Consider the following 18,986-nt stretch of genomic DNA (forward strand, 5'->3'; position numbering starts at 1 on the left):
AGAATGAAAAACTGTTCAGAAATGACCTGTTGGTCCTTCTTACCGGTATTTAGTTGACTTTAAATACTTTAAATGGATGAAACACAAGTATGCGTCAACCGGGTCGCGAGAATGAGCACTTCAAGTAGCCACGATCATGCCACGCGTAGAATACCACAGATACAAGTACATTTGACGTCCTCTCTGAAATCTAATGGAGCCAAACAGCGGAAAATAGGACAGAGACAGTCTTTTTTTTTCTCGAGACGGCAATCAGTTACTGCTATCAGTATGACTCAAACGAAACTGAAACCTTTCTTTATGAAAGATCATCCTCTTAAACGAAAATATGTGATACTATAAATGTTTTTAAAATAATATATTAAGTAAAGATCGCTCAAGAACTTTCGTGCTCACATTATCGGTTTCGGCCATTTATTCCCAACTTCAAATGTGATTAATCCACTCACTGCTTGTAATGATATACTGAAATTCAAGCTATGCACTCCTTCATCATTCAGTGGCATGAAGCGTGTCAAATAATGATACATCCTGTCGTCACGCAGTAAAATTAAGTGAAACAGATTTTCAAAATCACCGTAATTTTCAGGCTGTACGGGAATGTGTCACGACAATGCATGCCGGTGAATCTGAAAATCAGCGTGACACGCATGTGATATATAATATACGCGGGAGAACCCGCGGGCAAAAGGATGGTATTCGGTGAAAAAGCGTCCAGGCCTGAGTCGAACTTGTCAATGATGTTTTCACCTACGATTTCCGAGCACTCCTACTAACAGAGGTTCCCCGCGAGGTACGTGAGGAAAGCAGAGTGGGAGAACTAAAGAAATAAAATTGTGTAGCACGATTGGCTGGAGGGGCAAACAATGGACATGTTCAACAGCCTAGTTGGAAAGGTTTTCCCTCTCGTTCGCGCCCGCGGGCACCTTTCGTTCGCGAAGTATGAAGTTGTGTGCTTAAGTGTGTCTGTATGCGTACGTCCAAGAGTGTGTGTGTGTGTGTGTGTGTGTGTGTGAGAGAGAGAGAGAGAGAGAGAGAGAGAGAGAGAGAGAGAGAGAGAGAGCACGAGCGCAGTTTGATGTAATGTTTGTGTTGGGCGATGACAAGAGAAGGGAGAGGGTGAAACACGGTGCAGGCACATAGCCTCTTCCTCTCGACTGGCACTAAGTGGGCCGCCCAACTGAACGTCCCCATCTGACGGACGGATGACTGTCAACAGTGTCATATGTCCCCCACTTCATGTGACATGGCGCAGGGGTTTGGAATTTAATCCAGGACTTCGGCACAAAGGTTGATGACCGGGGACTTAATGTCATCACCTCTACTCCCCTTTGCCGTAAGGGTCAAAGGCAAAAGCTGCCAATAGCACGTGGCGTACCCGTGTGGTTATCCATCAGTGTAATGGCCACGCCAGACGTTCTTTACTTGGCTGATATGACGAGATTCGGCGAATTCAACGAGGCAGAACCACTGGCGTGAGGAACGGAGTCGGTCGAGGATGACTCACTCCCTCTCAAGAGATATATACGGTGTTCGTTAAATGCGCTGACTTGAAGTGGACAGATTGATGTGGAAGAAATCAGTGAATATGAAATGTCATGAAAAGACACCAGTGCAAACCGCTCAAGTGGTTTGCACCAGCAGTGTAGTGAAAATGTAGAGGTAACTGTGATTACGTATCCATCATGCTCAGACAACGTGACGGTCAAGGCGACTGTGCGTGATAAAAAGGAAATCAGCGTTCGACTCCCGGGATGGTACAAATTTTCAGTTGACACTACACGTTCATTACAATGGAGGTTCAACGTATGTGAACGGTCTGCACTGGCATCATTTCATATCGTTTCATCTTCATTGATTTCTTTCCCATCATCCATTCATATCATTCCATGCTTTGTATTCATTTCATAACGCGAAGACAGTTCAATGTTCACGGCCTGCAAACTCTGGAATCTATGGAACGTGGACAAACTATTAACCTGGCTTATCATACAAGGCAGGTGTTGGAGGTTTTCCCTCTCTTCTGTAAAGCAGTGTAGATAAAAACATGTGTAACCATTGGAAGCAAAGTACATATTTGGGAAAGGCACAAGATTTTCTAAGCACGTCAGTCACGTCACGTTGTTGTGAGTAGCTGGCTCTGTGCACTATGGGACTTAACTTCTAAGGTCATCAGTCCCCTAGAACTTAGAACTACTTAAACCTAACGAACCTAACTGTTGTGGCGTAGCAAGACAGCCACGCCACGGAAGTAGCCGAAAGGCACGCGCTAAGCTCACGCAGATGGGCGTGAGGTCTGAAACAGGATACGTAATGAATGCTATAAAGAAAAGTACGTAGCTTCTGGAATACTTAACTTTAATCCATACCTGTGGTACATCGCTCTTGACGATACAAGTGAGACTCTGTAGATAGACTCTGTAGATACATGCAATGTTACTAATGGCGCCTTGCTAGGTCGTAGCCATTGACTTAGCTGAAGGCTATTCTAACTATCTGCTCTGCAAATGAGCGAGGCTTCGACAGTGTGCATCGCTAGCTACGTCGTCCGTACAACTGGGGCGAGTGCTAGTCCGTATCTCGAGACCTGCCTTGTGGTGGCGCTCGGTCTGCGATCACACAGTGGCGACACGCGGGTCCGACATGTACTAATGGACCGCGGCCGATTTAAAACTACCACATAGCAAGTGTGGTGTCTGGCGGTGACACCACACTAACGACATCACACACATCCATGCCCGAGGCAGGATTCGAGCCTGCGACCGTAGCGGTCGCGCGGTTCCAAACTGTAGTGCCTAGAACCGCTCGGCCACCCCAACCGGCGGAACAGAAGAGTCAAGCTTCTTGTGCAGTGGAGAGATAGGTCTTTTGCCTGAAAAGTAACTGCTCCACACATATATCGCGAGGTGGAACTAGCCGTCTGGCTATTTCTTATGTTTACTAGGACATGTTTAAGTTCACCAGTTACACCCTTTGTCTCCTGTAGGATTAAGAATTAATGTGAAAGGCCGTCATAGCATCTTACCTTCCAGGAACAGTTTTTCGATGGTTTTATTTCGTACTCCTGTCTCTCCAGAAAACATGACCATGAATAATTAGAAACCATAAAGAAATGATCAACAGAGTGTTCAGACACAATACTACTGAAGTAACAAAGTTTTCTGGTTAAATGGTTTATAAAACAGAATCAGATGTATAATGAAACTGAGAACGAGGAAAATCATTGGAGTATAAAGCGTGAAGGAGAAGAAAGCGGGAGCGGTACCGTGTCGCTTTGAGGCCTACTAAAGACCACGAAGGAAAACGTGGACAGGGCGAAATTTGCTGTCGCTCGGAGAACAAGGGCGGAAGCTGCCGCGCGCTCATCGGTGGTGCTGTGGTAACCTTACAGGAATAGCGCAAACCAAAATAGCGCATACGCCGCTCCGGGAGAAACTTGCTGATGAGTGCCGAAGATGGAAGAGACACGCGATGCCACAGGACCAGTGGCAGCCCGTTTGTGTATGAACTGCTGAAAAGTTGACTGGGGTATCACGGAGGGTAGGTTAAACCGCGGTACTGGTAGTGTTGGTAGGTTAAACCACGGTACTGGTAATGTTCCTTTTCATGGCACAGTATGACGCCTTTCCTTCGCAAATTATTGATGTGCACAGCTCATCTATGCTGAAGAACGCCCAATCAGAGAGAGACGATAGTACTTGAGAGGAATATGGACTGACGTGTACTTCGCAAAAACAGGGAAAAGAACACGGTAAGCTATTGGAAGTACACTAAAACGGCCAACTGGCAACAAACATTCACGCAGTAATGACGGCCCGCGTAGTAAACGGTAAGAAAGAAAAAGACAGTGCTCAGTCAGACCACGCCCGCGTCTGCGCTAATTTTTTAGGTTCCGTTCCTCACATTCTTCTCAGAGTGAAGTGGCGCAGACAATTGCGCACTGTACTCTCACTGTAGAGAAGCGGCGCTCAATCTTTCCCATCTAGCCACTTTGATTCAAGTCTTCCGTGGTTTCCCTTAATCGATCGCAGCAACTGCCTGGATCGTTCCACTGAAAAGAATACTCCAGTCGCCATTTTTTATCTATTCACACCTGGTCTCCGTCTCTGACGATATCATGGTCAATCGGACGTCAATTCTCAACCTTTCTATCTCCATCCTCTTTCATCTATATAACCTGTAAACTAGTGAAGTAGCAGAGTTTGTTTCTGCTAAAAATTCGTCTCATCCATACGAGCTGAAGTTAAGGCGGTGTGCTTAATTTTCCGAACAATTGTAATCTTCAAATCATATTCAGTGCATGACTAACACTGAATAGACTTTCAACTGCCGTTGTTGCCGGTATCCCCCCTGTTGTATTTACTCAATGCGCACTGAATCTCAGTTTGCGTACCTCGACAATATCGCTACAGTTCAATGAAATATTATGCCTAGCTCACGGGAAAAAGGTTGGCTGTCACGGAAACAGCATCGGAAGGCGCAATCACATTAAAAACATGCCATTCGGAACAGTTTTTCCTCCGGAGAAAAGCCCGAAGACAGATTTTTTTTCTTATACAAGAGCGCATCTGAGTTTGGCAGAAAGACATCGATCAAAATATGGAGCCCTTCTCCAGCAAAAGCGCAACAACGGCTAGTGCCTATTGACACAGCCGAGCAGATAGTGTACAGATAGCCTTTCTGTAATATCAGAGTTCTCTCACGTCGCTTGCGCACATTTTAGGTCGTTTTCTCACCCGACGGAGTATGAGAATTGCTGGTTTTAGTATTTGTGAAGATAAATAAATGCCCTAATACTTTAAAGATTATACAGTTAGGCCACAAATATACGCTCACGTTCAGAAAAAAACATAACATCTTAAACCACTAGAGATAGGACGCACATATTCACAGGACTTGTACATTAGTGTGTTCTGCAGAAATGATTAGTCTTTCAGTCACCAAGTTCAGCATGTGTCCTGTTGTCTAGTAGGCACAGGGTCCGCCATAGTCCCTGATAACCTGCTCCATGTGTGACGGCATCGACGTGAATAACGCGCCAATGACGTCCTATGGTATAGCCATCCATGCTGCATTCACCTTGTTCCAATGTTCAGCTGTGATGGTTGGCATTTGGTCACAACGCTGCACCCGTCTTCTCACCATATATCCCACACATTTTAGATTGGCGATAAGTCTGGTGATCTGGCGGGCCAGGGCAAAAGACTGACATGCCGTGACACCAAGAAGGCGCATGTTCGTGAAGCACCTTGTGGTCGTGCATTGTCTCGCTGAAAAATGGCATCTGCGATGTTTTGCAGAAAGGGTATGGCTACAGGTCGCAGGATGTCATTCACAAAGGTTACACTGGTCACAATGCCCTGGACACGCACCAACTGTGATTTGTGGTTGTATCTAATAGCATCCCACACCATAGAGCTTTGAATTGGCGCTGTATGTCTTGTGCGAATGCAGTCACTGTGATACCACTCCTCCTGTCTACGGCAAATCAAAATGCGGCCATCATTTTTAAAGAACAGAACCTGGATTTATGCGAAATCACTATGTGATGCCATTCTTGTGCCCAGTGACGTCGTTCCACAAACCATTCACTTCTAGCATATTTCTGCACATTCGTCACAGGCAGGCGGAGAAGTGGACGACGAGCACGTAACCCATGACGTTATAAATGTCGACGGACTGTCACCCCTGATAGTGAACGATGTGGTAGACTGTTCCACTTGCGCCAGAGCCGAGGAGGACGCAGATCTGTCCTGCAATGCCATTCGGATGAGGTGTTGATCTTCTTGAGAGGGGGGGGGGAGGGGGAGGGGGGTTCTACGACTTTCCGTGAATCATTCTGTGCACATTCGTTGCACTGCCGAGACACTTCGTCCCACACGAACAGCAATTTCCCGGATGGATGGATCACATTCTCTCATGCCAATAACGCGTCCTCTTTCAAACTCACTAATTTGATAGTACGGTTCGCGCCTACGTCTGCGAGGAATCTTGCACATGTGCTAAAGTCACGCTGATCCATTACCTTCGGCTCACAGCCATAACGAGAGCCCAAGGCACATTTTACCGATAAGTAGTTTTGCACCGCGATATCGATGTTGACCTTGAATACGCTGGCCGACATGGTTCAAATGCTAATGACTTCCGCAGAACATACAAATGTACGAGTCCTGTTAATACGAACGTCCTATGTCTAGTCGTTCAAGGTGTTATGTTTTTTTCTGAACATAAGTAGACATGGCAACCTGAGCAAACTTCCTTGCGCAACCTAAATCTCCTGCTAATGTTTACACAGAATTAAACCGTTTACTCATATACATACACCTAGCTATTTAATATTTGAGTCTGAAGTTAAACGTTGATTCTTGGAGGCTCTAATCGTAAAGTATACTATCAAAATGGCTTGTAGCCTGCCAGTGGAACTGGTGGCTTTACCTACAGTGACATACTATTTCCACGTTACAATGTGAAGTCGGTTACAGTGGGTTAGTGATGTCAAATTATAATTTTTCTTACTAAATATAGTACCAGTAGTCACACTGATTTTCGTAACGCCTCTCTCCCTAAGTACATTAGGTAATTCAGTACCTCCCAGTTAGTATAGAATTCTCTAGTAAGCCGTGAAAGAACTCCTAAACTCTCTTCCTAGAATAATATTTTTGTGGGATCTAGATGCGTGTAACATTCACGTGAATACCATGCATGTGATAGTGACGAAAACTTTATACAGACCCCATACTCTACATTAACATTTCAGTAGAGGGCAGCACATCAGTTGCGTTTATCAAAATTTGCCTCTTGCAGATTCTGCTCCAAAAGTTTTGAGTGGCTCTTAACATATTTACAGGATAAGGCTTATTCATGACGCATGTAAACAAGCGTTAACAAGCGTTAATAACATTAACAGGAGCGCTCTACTAAGGTTTTCTTGGAAGTGGTTTGAAATTCCTCCAATAATATGTTTGTCTAATTTATCTAGAGTAAAACATTAAAGGTATGGAATTGTTAGCGAAAGATAGCAATTTCAAATCCCACATTACAGATAGTTTTAAAATAAGTAGGAGACGAACAAAAAAGGATCATCTTACTGACTGAGCTTTTATAAACGCACTACTCTTTGTCAGGAGAGGAGGAAGGAGAAGGGTAACATAGCCAACAGCCAAAGGAGACGGACAGAGAGAAACTGTTATCCTATAAACACCCACTGACCGCTGTCAGGCTGATGTTTTAAAACAATCTCTCCCTGGCAGGATTTCTAGTTCAGCCTTTCTGGGGAAGACCCCAAGGACTTTTAAAGCTGGAATTTATCTTATTTTCTTTAATTAAAGAGAGTTGTTGAACGACAATACCAGCAACATGGATTTTATATACGCGTGTTACTTCCCCGTGTGAGAGTCTTATGCGCATATGTTTCTGTGTTATGTAGAAGTAGAGAAACAAGCGTTGGGAGAGGCCCTTTTATCTGCAGACGGTTCTGTAGCAACCTGGTTTTGTTGCTTTTCGAGAGAAAACAGATGGATTACATTTCCTGTTCCATGTCTGTGACATGCACGGAAAAGATTACCCTGTACTCCAGTCCGATATAGGATGGCAACATTACTACATAGTTTCTGCAGACTCCTACTAAGGTCTATATATATTTAATTCTCTAAATAGGGATGAATAAAACAGCTTACTGGACTTTATGACAGCTTAAATACTTCCGTTCCCTAACACAGTGGAAACCGTCCCTTAAACGCGATGGTAGGAGATTTAGATTCACTACGTCGCCAGAGACGCAAATTTCCATCATCAGATTGGTCTGCTCGTTCATTTGACCAAGACTAACATGTACCAGGACTCACAGCAAGTTGGTCCACTCCTTTGATCATTAACAGTTTATTTATTTTACGACTACCAGAATATGACCAGTTTTACTACCATTCTTCAGATTTCCAAGAATTATAATACCCTCTTTGAACGTAACTAGATTAGTAAGTTCTGAAAGCCAGAGCATCAATCATTTTTGAGAGTATTTTGGATTACTATCGCTTTACAGTGAATGTGAAATAATGTGGAGACAAATATTTATGTCATGCTACAAAACAGAGGCTCGAACATTGACCTCAGCCTACGAAATGCTAAATACGAGCACCCTTGATGGGCAGACTTAAAACTTTAACTTGTCCCTAGTTCCTCTCCATATTTTATAAGCTCTGCAGGATTTTGGAATATGGAAGGCAACGAATGGAATCAGAGACAAGTTGAGCTTGTAGTCGGTTCGAGTGCCGTGGTCGGTTAGCGCATATGGTAGCTCACTGCCCACGAAGGGCTGAACTCTATCTACTGAATCATGCTTCAACACGAATTTTCACCCCACTAGAGAGTAAACATCTGCCGTCTCGAAGTTGAGACGGTCAAAACTCCTCATACTATCTCTATTTGTGGCGGATAATACACAATCTGCTATTGATGACTGTGTACTCCGGGAGCTACTGATAGTTCAGTAGTCTCACACGGTGCACTATCATCGTCTTCACACTATTGTGTCATTAATATTACTAATACGCAGCGTTCTAACTCCGTTTTAAAATTCAACTGAATTCTGCCTGAGGAAGAGTTACGTCTTCATGTAAAGCCACTCAAGCAATCTCCACTACCCAGCTTTAAACGGCTCCGACTGGACGGGACTCAGAATTGCCCTTTTAAAGAGCATCGCACCCTGCCGAGGAGAAGCTTCTTTAGCCATTAGTCAACAGACTTGGCAACTCAGCAATCATTCCTACAAGAAACGTGCGGAGATGGTCCTCTAATTTTAATAAGATCTCATAGAAATTTATAAAATGAGTTGAACAAGTAGTACGGAACACAGCCTGGGCTAGTCAGGCAGAGGTTGTGGGCCCCAAAGTTGAGCGCGTATCCCTGCACGCCAGAAACGATTCCCGAGCCTTCCAACAGGGTCTCCCAGGATCCAAAAGGAGTATGCAGTTCCCTTCGCCCCCTTCCCTCTTATAAGTTCGTTCTGTGTGTCCATTATGAGCCGACCAAGTCTAGGAGTAGTGGGGCAACACCATCTTACACAGAATCTTACACTGAATCGGACACGTTTGGAATAAGTGACAGGGGCAAATAATTTGAGTACCATACCACTAATAGACTTCTCGTGATGCAGAACATATCTAAAGAGTTTCATGGTTATTCGACTATCGGAGAAGTCAATCCCGGCGAGTAGAACAGGCTTTGTGCCAGCACCGGGTTCCACAATCTAGCTACTCTCGTGTGAGATGAACCTGTCGATATTGGGACGTGTCCACTGACCCATTGTGTGACAGTGTCGTTGCGTGAGACGTCAAACAGAGACACAACAGCTCACTGGAAATACTTTGCCTGCTTATGAGTGTTAGGTTGTGGTGTCACATTGATTCGTAGCGCAGCCAGAGGTATAGGTGAAGCCAACGTATGTGATGTCTTGAAATAAATATAATTCTTGTTATGACCCGTATTTTAAGAATAATGGATTTCGGCGAGCGGTTTATGACCACAATTTTGATGAGGTCAAGGTTAAAAGTAGGAGTTTGTTGTCATTTAGTTTCGAAGTTTCCCTTTCCTGTCATCGCGTCAATAACGCAAACAAAAAGTAAAACCCTACGTATTTTGAAAACAGTCACCTTGACTGGAGAGATTTATTTCGTTACAGTGAAGAAATACACAGCCTGGGTCAGCCGGTATGTTTTACAGGGATAACCAGTGATACAAGTCAACCTCAAACAAGCTGCACTTCACAGCGATTGGATGTATGGATATACCACAGATCGCAAACGGTTATCTTAGTAAATTGTACAGACTGACCAGACGGTATTTTTTCTTCATTATAATCGCAGGTGGTCAGTACGCTCAGATGTTTTATCTTCACCTTGAGACACATCTGAAGCGAAAGAAAGATGGCACTGTGCGCGAATAAAGAAATTTTTTCAATTAGGTGGCTGAATTACCTGTTGGAAACTCCAAATCTACAGTGCCACATGTCTATACTATGTGTCTGCGAGCCCTAGATCCGTCCACTATTCTGCCCTTGTGTCTGCTAGAGGTAACGTAGCCCGAAAGTCCCGACAGGCCGGATCTGAAACTACAACGCAACCGTCTAAATGATAATTGTTTTGCCATTTAAGTGTTACTTCATTTCCTTTTGGACACTACTGCATTTCGCCATTGTAGCTCTTTTTCGAGAGATGCGTTGTTACCGTTTCGAAATTAGCTACGTTCCATGCCGCAGCGTATGCCAAGAAATTTATGTTCATAGTTTGCCTATGCAGGGATCGTCATGCACACAGCATTTACATGCTTTGTTGACCTTCAGAATTCAATACGAGTCCAATTTTCAAACTACACACGGGCATATTAATCATTTACTCTAAGACGTCTCTCACTACGGTGGCTGAAGGGAAACAGCTATTTCGATAGAAGCTGAAAGACGGTGTATGACTTCGGACTAACATCCATTCGTTTCTTGCCACCACCAACCTCATCATTCAACACTGTGTGCAAAAAGAAGCTGCTCTGAACACTTCAGTAAATTTAAACCATCACTATCTCAGTAACAGTTAATATCTCACAATGAAATTTTCACTCTGTAGCGGAGTGTGCGCTGATGTGAAACTTCCTGGCATATTAAAACTGTGTGTTGGACCGAGACTCGAAATCGAGAACTTTGCCTTTCGCGGGCAAGACACAGCGGTCAAACACACGGTTTTAACCTGTCAGGAAGTTTTATATCAGCGCACACTGCACTGCAATGTGAAAATTTCATTCTGGAAACATCCTCTAGGCTGTGGCTAAGCCATGTCTCCACAATATCCTTTTTTCCAGGAGTGCTAATTCTGCAAGGTCTGCAGAAGAACTTCTGTGAAGTTTGAAAGGTAGGAGACGAGGTACTGGCAGAATTAAAGCTGTGGGGACGGGTTGGAAGTCGTGCTTGGGTACCCCAGTCGGTAGAGCACTTGCCCGCGAAAGGCGAAAATTCCGAGTGCCAGTCTCGGTCCGACACACAGTTTTTATCTGGTTAATATCTCTGTTATCTTTCGCCGCTTACTATGTCTCCTTTCGTTTACGAGTAGATACGCACACTGTATAAAGTATCTTCGGGTAGCTAGAGTTAACTACGTTGGCTGCGCCGAGACAGCTCTCAGTACCGACCTAGCCCATTCAGCTTCTATCGATGCAGCTTTGTTGATCCCTGGCAGCCACCTAGCTGAAAGCTTTCTTAGTTAACAACTGCTACATGCATCTCTTTGCTGACGCTCTAGTGTCGCCCTGTCAGTGCCGTTGACAATCATTCGTGTATGGTCAGATGATGAATAAGACATTCCTGGCATGTGCTGTGAGATGTAAAGTGACCCGTTGAAACGTCCCCTCAGAAAAATTAAGAATGACTGTGCTGGAAAACCCCTTACGTTATCTGATTTTCAAACAGCTGAGCAAAACTCAACGTACTCAGTTTTCTCTTTACTTATTCTGATCATCACTAAACTGTCACAGAATATTTTTTTAGCGCAACGCAATCTGACTTTCAATAATCCCTACAAAAAAATGGCCTTGACTAGCAATAACCTATATCTTTCATGAATCACTTACCTCACAAAAATCTTCGTTACTCGAACTACTGCAATACAGCGAGCGCCAATGCTGCCACCTAAATAAAAGATTCTAACTACTGAAGGCACTAACTACTGATAGGCATAGCTAGCAAATGAAAGATATTGATAGAGAACAAACAATGTATTTACCTTAATAATGTTCAAAAGTCATCATATATATATAATAGAAGGAAACATTCCACGTCGGAAAAATATATCTAAAAACAAAGATGATGTAACTTACCAAACGAAAGCGTTGGTATGTTGATAGACACACAAATAAACGCAAACACACACACAAAATTCAAGCTTTCGCAACCCACGGTTGCTTCATCAGGAAAGAGGGATGGAGAGGGATCTCAAAACTCTGGTATCTCTCTCTACATCCACCACTGCTGGCGGCTCACCTCCAACTGCTCAACACTACGCGCTGTTCGCATCCAACTGCCCAACACTACACAAGCGAATACTGCACACAGCGCAGTCAGTAATTTTCATACAGAGCACTACGTGGCGTTAACAACATAAAATCCTAAGCAGCCTACTTACACTGTTACCACAATACAGGGTGTTACAAAAAGGTACGGCCAAACTTTCAGGAAACATTCCTCACACACAAATAAAGAAAATATGTTATGTGGACATGTGTCCGGAAACGCTTAATTTCCATGTTAGAGCTCATTTTAGTCTCGTCAGTATGTACTGTACTTCCTCGATTCACCGCCAGTTGGCCCAATTGAAGGAAGGTAATGTTGACTTCGGTGCTTGTGTTGACATGCGACTCATAGCTCTACAGTACTAGCATCAAGCACATCAGTACGTAGGATCAACAGGTTAGTGTTCATCACGAACGTGATTCTGCAGTCAGTGCAATGTTTACAAATGCGGAGTTGGCAGATGCCCATTTGATGTATGGATTAGCACGGGGCAATAGCCGTGGCGCGGTACGTTTGTATCGAGACAGATTTCCAGAACGAAGGTGTCCCGACAGGAAGACATTCGAAGCAATTGATCGGCGTCTTAGGGAGCACGGAACATTCCAGGCTATGACTCGCGACTGGGGAAGACCTAGAACGACGAGGACACCTGCTATGGACGAGGCAATTCTTCGTGCAGTTGACGATAACCCTAATGTCAGCGTCAGAGTAGTTGCTGCTGTAGAAGGTAACGTTGACCACGTCACTGTATGGAGAGTGCTACGGGAGAACCAGTTGTTTCCGTACCACGTACAGCGTGTGCAGGCACTATCAGCAGCTGATTGGCCTCCAAGGGTACAGTTCTGCGAATGGTTTATCCAACAATGTGCCAATCCTCATTTACGGATGAGGCTTCATTCCAACGTGATCAAATTGTAAATTTTCACAATCAACATGTGTGGGCTGACGAGAATCCGCACGCAATTGTGCAATCACGTCATCAACACAGATTTCCTGTGAAAGTTTGGGCAGGCATTGTTGGTGATGTCTTGATTGGGCCCCATGTTCTTCCACCTACGCTCAATGGAGCACGTTATCATGATTTCATACGGGATACTCTACCTATGCTGCTAGAACACGTGCCTTTACAAGTACGACACAACATGTGGTTCATGCACGATGGAGCTCCTACACATTTCAGTCGAAGTGTTCGTACGCTTTTCAACAACAGATTCTGTGACCGATGGATTGGTAGAGGCGGACCAATTCCATGGCCTCCACGATCTCCTGACCTCAACCCTCTTGGCTTTCATTTATGGGGGCATTTGAAAGCTCTTGTCTACGCAACCCCGGTACCAAATATAGAGACTCTTCGTGCTCGTATTGTGGACGGCTGTGATACAATACGCCATTCTCCAGGGCTGCATCAGCGCATCAGGGATTCCATGCGACGGAGGGTGGATGCATGTGTCCTCGCTAACGGAGGACATTTTGAACATTTCCTGTAACAAAGTCTTTGAAGTAACGCTGGTACGTTCTGTTGCTGTGTGTCTCCACTCCATGATTAATGTGATTTGAAGAGAAGTAATAAAATGAGCTCTAACATGGAAAGTAAGCGTTTGCGGACACATGTCCACATAACGTATTTTCTTTGTGTGTGAGGAATGTTTCCTGAAAGTTTGGCCGTACCTTTTTGTAACACCCTGTATAATGGTTCACTCGAAAATGGCTGCAAGTCCTAAATTCTGATAGAGCTCAAACGTCAATAAAATAACAGTACGTTGGTGAAAGCGTTGTTGTTGGGTCTGAGGACACAGTGTGGCCAGGAACGTGGCGCGCGGCGCGATGGCACAGCAGCGGAGGCTCCGGCCGGCTCCTAGTGAGGCCCGAGGCCCGAGGCCGGCGGCCGGCGGGCGGTGTGGCGCGGCCCGCTGCTGCAGCGCTGCATGCCGCGCGGTGTGGGTGGCGGCTCTCTCATGTGTGTCCTGTCTGTCTGCCGCCTGCCTGCTCGGTTTGCGCGGCGGCCGAGCAGTGGGACAGCGGCCGGCGTGCTGCCCGCGTGAGTACCGTCTACAGCCTCTCTTCTACTTCTTCTTTCTCTTCTTGTTCTTCTCTGTCTAGTGTAGCGCTGCTCTAGCACTAGCCGTAGCTCTAGTCTCCCGCCCCCACTCTCCCTTTCTACTGCCCAAATAGAAACTGTTAAATGTCTGCTTTTGCTTTTGCTCAGTGTGGCATCCGAAGATATCACCGCTATCCAGAGGGGGCCAGTAGATCGCTCCCAGGCATAGATCGCCTTTCAGCGCCAGTAAAATTTACATTTCAGTTGAAATAAATTACAAATTTTAAAGTCGGCAGTACAAATAGAAATGTATTATCACTAGTTGCAAGCCGGCCGAAGTGGCCGAGCGGTTGTAGGCGCTACAGTCTGGAACCGCGCGACCGCTACGGTACCAGTTTTGAATCCTGCCTCGGGCATGGATGTGTCTGATGTCCTTAGGTTAATTAGGTTTAAGTAGTTCTACGTTCTAGGGGACTGATGACCTTCCAAGTTAGGTCCCATAGTGCTCAGCACCATTTAAGCCACTAGTTGCGAGATAATCAAAAAATGGTTCAAATGGTTCTAAGCACTTTGGGGCTTAACATCTGAGATCACAGTCCCCTAGAACTTAGAACTTCTTAAACCTAACTGACCTAAGGACATCACACACTTCCATGCCCGAGGCAGGATTCGAACCTCCGACCGTAGTAGCAGCACGGTTCCGGACTGAAGCGCCTAGAACCGCTCGGCCATAGCGCCAGCCGCGACATGATCCCAATGCAGAAATCTTATACTTCACGGCCTTTTCCCGTGTCTCTACGGTTTTGGGAATGTCAGTGACTGCTGGTGACCGGATGCTCTTCTTCACGTTACCACTCCTCCGGGCCGGAATCTGTTTTTCCCCACCTGTGTGCGTCTGGAGTAAATCTCATCTTCAAGTCTCATAACATTTTCTAAATGTCTCCGTAGCGTGCATACGAGTATGAGGTGGGACGTCGGTACCTGGTTGGATGTAGGAAACAAACAGCGATCTAGAACTGTTGACTTTAATTCCCTTTAATCCAAGTGCTTCTTTGCAAAACTACATCAATTTACTGTCGATTATCTACAAATGAAAACATCGATATGTACACAAGTTCACAAAAAGATAAAAAAAGTCACACGGCAGCGTCAGCTGAAATCAAATGCGCAATTCATCCAGCCCAGCGAGAAACAAAAACCGTAATGTATCATATTATGGTTTCTGGTTCAGAACATGCTGGATGCATTCCGCATTTGATTCTCATTGACGCTGTCGTGTGGCGAAATCGTTTTCATTTCATGGACTTGGCATACTGAGCTGAAGACGGTCATCACAGACCAAATTTGATAGAAAACTGATGTACGTTTGCAACCGCGGACTGGGATTAAAGAGAATTAAAATGAAAAAAAAATATATTTGTTACTTTAAACTGAACGATGTTTCACCATTAAGTGGTACACGAAGAGCTGACCAGATAGTGCCTTGGAAAGAGGCTGTAACGTACATATCAACACAAGTAAAACAAGGGTAGTGGAATATAGTCGAATTTAATCAGCTGACGGTGAGGGCATTACATTAGTGAAGGGAAGACTAAAACTGGTAAATGACTTTCGCTATTGGAGCAACAAAATAACTAATGATGACTGAAGCAGAGCGTTCCTTAAAAAGAGGAATTTGTTAATTTATACTATAAATTTAAGTGTTAGGAAATATTCCTGAAAGTATTTGTCTGAAACGTAGCCTTGTAGAAATGGTTCAAATTGCTATGAGCACCATGGGACTTTACATCTGCGGTCATCAGTCCCCTAGAACCTAGAACTACGTAAACCTAACTAACCTAAGAAAATCACACACATCCATGCCCGAGGCAGGATTCGAACCTGCGACCGTAGCGGTCGCGCGGTTCCAGACTGAAGCGCCTAGATCCGCTCCGTCACACCATCCCGCGTAGCGTTGCACAAAAGTGGAACGTTGGCGATAAACAGTTAATAACAAGAAGAGAACCTTTTGAAAAATGGTACTATAGAAAAATCATGCACAATAGATGGGTACATCCAATAACTACAAGGTGACCATTACTGAACTACTCGAAAAACGGTAAATTAGTTACAAACTACGGCGTGCACACACTTTACTCGATATGTGAACATCATTACAGATATTCAGATTTAGGTTATGACACGTACGATATGCCTACCGTCATTGGCAATGATGTGGCGCAGACGAATACCGACATCCTGCATAATCCGCTCAAGTGTCGGAACATCGATGCTGTCGATGACCTCCTGAATGGCTCTATTCATCTCAGCAGTCGTTTTGGTGTTATTTCTCTACGCCTTGTCTTTAATACAGCCCCACAAAAAGGAGTCGCACGCGTTCAGATCCGGAGAATATGGCGGGCAATCGAGGCCCATGCCAGTGGCCTCTGGGCACTCCAGAGTCAGAATGCAGTTCCCAAAGTCCCTCTCCAGGACATCAAACACTCTCCTGCTTCGATAGGGTCGAGCTCCGTCTTGCATGAACCACATCTTGTCGAAATAAGGGTAACTTTTGATAATGGGGATGAAATCATCTTTCAAAATTTTCACTTACCGTTCGGTAGTCGCCGTGCCATCGAGGAATATCGCATCGATTATTCCGTGACTGGACATTGCACTCCACACAGTCACCCGCTGAGAGCGAAGAGACTTCTCGATCACGAAATGCGGATTCTCAGTCCCCCAAATGCGTCAATTTTGCGTATTGACGAAACCATCCAAATGAAAGGTGGCTTCGTCGCTAAACCAAACATTACTTGCGCATACTAATTCCTATGATGCCCGGCGGCCGACCGTGCAGGTTGAACGTCCTAACGCAAACCGTTCAAAAGTTATGACGATTTTATTTCATATAGTTCAGTAACTGTCACCCTGTAAATAAGAGGTACTGAACCGAACTGGGGAGAAAAGAAATTTATGGCACAACTTGACTAAAAGAAGGGATCCGTTGGTATGACACATCCTGAGGCAGCATTAAATATTAATTTGCTAACTGGCGGAACCTTGTCGTAAAAATTACAGAGACGAAGGTTGTAATTGAGTACGCAAGTTCACAGTTGATGCAGGGTGCAGTAGCTGTGCAGAGATGAAGAGGATTGCACAAGACAGGCCAACTCGGAGAGCTGCATCAGTCCAGTCTTCGGACTGAAAACTGCAACAGCAGCATCATCGCAGTAAGACACTATGGTATAGGTAGTCTCTTCAAGTTGCAGGTGCTGTTGACTACGTCATCAATGTCGATGTGATGATGAAGGTGGTAGTGTTGCTGGAAGACAAAGCCTAATAAGAATCATTATAGCTTAGTAGCATTCAACCAACTTTACAGCTATGAGCTTCTGGATTCGAGGCTTTCATTATAGTGCTGTCAATGGGAATATCTCACCAAAACTACTAAAACAAGCATAATAGTAGTTGTGTAACAGATTATGTTGGCCAAAAGACCTGCTTCAACTTTTCGAAGTTCACCTTTGCCACCCATATCACAATTGTCACTCGTAAACCAATTCGCGTCCCCTTCGTAAATTGTTGACTCCGACCACGTTAGTCTAACACAACATCAATATCTATTCACGAAAGTAAATACGAAAGTGTGCAGAAAACTTAAACGGTGGATAGCAGTAAATGGATTTTTGATTGCATGAGGATATAAAATCTTGACCCATTAGCACTTCCCATATATAAGTAGACAACAGGAGTAATTATAGAACTAAAAGCTCTTTAGTGGTACGACTGGAACTGAGAAAGGAGTAACTAACCACTTGGGAACGTTTCCGCTCAGTTCAGTCTGCCGCATACACAGAGAGTTTCTGGGAGCACAGCAGCGTACAGTTACCGCCAGCCAGTTAGACTGGTATGACGTTAACAGGAACGAGGCCAACTGCTGATAGAGGACAAATACTGGTTTTAAAGCGCGAGTTGTGATGGGACTGGCTAAGGGGACACAAGTGGACGATTGCAGAGTAACGCGACGACGTTTTGTCCAACACATTTTGTGTTATGGCAGCTAGTAGTTTTGATGGCCTGATTTGAACGTTGGCAGCACTGACGAGAGCCTTTAATCTCCGAGCCCTTTTCTGCACTTGTGAACATTGCTGCAAAGTTTGGCCGGCCGGTGCGGCCGTGCGTTTCTAGGCGCTTCAGTCTGGAACCGCGTGACCGCTACGGTCGCAGGTTCGAATCCTGCCTCGGGCATGGATGTGTGTGATGTCCTTAGGTTAGTTAGGTTTAAGTAGTTCTAAGTTCTAGGGGACTGATGACCTCCGAAGTTAAGTCCCATAGTGCTCAGAGCCATTTGAACCATTTTGCAAAGTTTGTTGGATGCTACTAACCCAAAATGTAGCAACTACCATCTTACGTTCGTAAAAATAGAAGAGAGTATTAAGCCTAAGCCAGGAACTGTTTCTGAGATGTTCAGCTATCGGGTAGGAAGAGTCGATGTTCTATACTGATAGTGTGTTAGTAACGAGTAGGGAGATGATGGTCAACAGCTGTTAGTTAACTTGCAAATGGCTTACTCGGGATGAAAGAGGATATGAGGGTGCGGCACTTAATTCCAGAAAAATTTCAATTTGGATTTTCCGCCATATCGTACTTCCGCCGGAGGTCGCGATTGACTTTCTTGAAAGCCATAGGCACCCAGTAAATAGAACCTCAAAATGGCCGAAATATTACGGACAAGAGCGGAGTGCAGCCGAAGAGCCGTGGTTATCGAAAGTCTTCGTACTGGGCGTTCGCCCACTGAAGTAGATCGATTTTTCGGTACCAGAGATCAACTGTTTACAATATTGTGGCCAAGTATAATGCTCCGGAGAAGTCTGGGGAAGGTTCCGCTAATCCGGCGAGAAAACCTCATTCGGCGAA

The 18,986-nt window shown here is 44.8% G+C and overlaps 1 protein-coding gene across 1 annotated transcript in view; it reads left to right on the forward strand.

Moving 5' to 3' along the window:
• Positions 1-18,986, forward strand: part of LOC126456044 (tolloid-like protein 1) — a 1,300,043-nt gene that overhangs the window by 1,020,303 nt on the left and 260,754 nt on the right. Inside the window, exon 5 of the mRNA XM_050091798.1 lies at positions 14,061-14,087. Within this exon, the coding sequence (XP_049947755.1) occupies positions 14,061-14,087 (27 nt within the window). The remainder of the gene's footprint in view (positions 1-14,060; positions 14,088-18,986) is intronic.

Source organism: Schistocerca serialis, chromosome 2, assembly GCF_023864345.2.
Source record: "Schistocerca serialis cubense isolate TAMUIC-IGC-003099 chromosome 2, iqSchSeri2.2, whole genome shotgun sequence".
NCBI classification, from domain to species: domain Eukaryota; kingdom Metazoa; phylum Arthropoda; class Insecta; order Orthoptera; family Acrididae; genus Schistocerca; species Schistocerca serialis.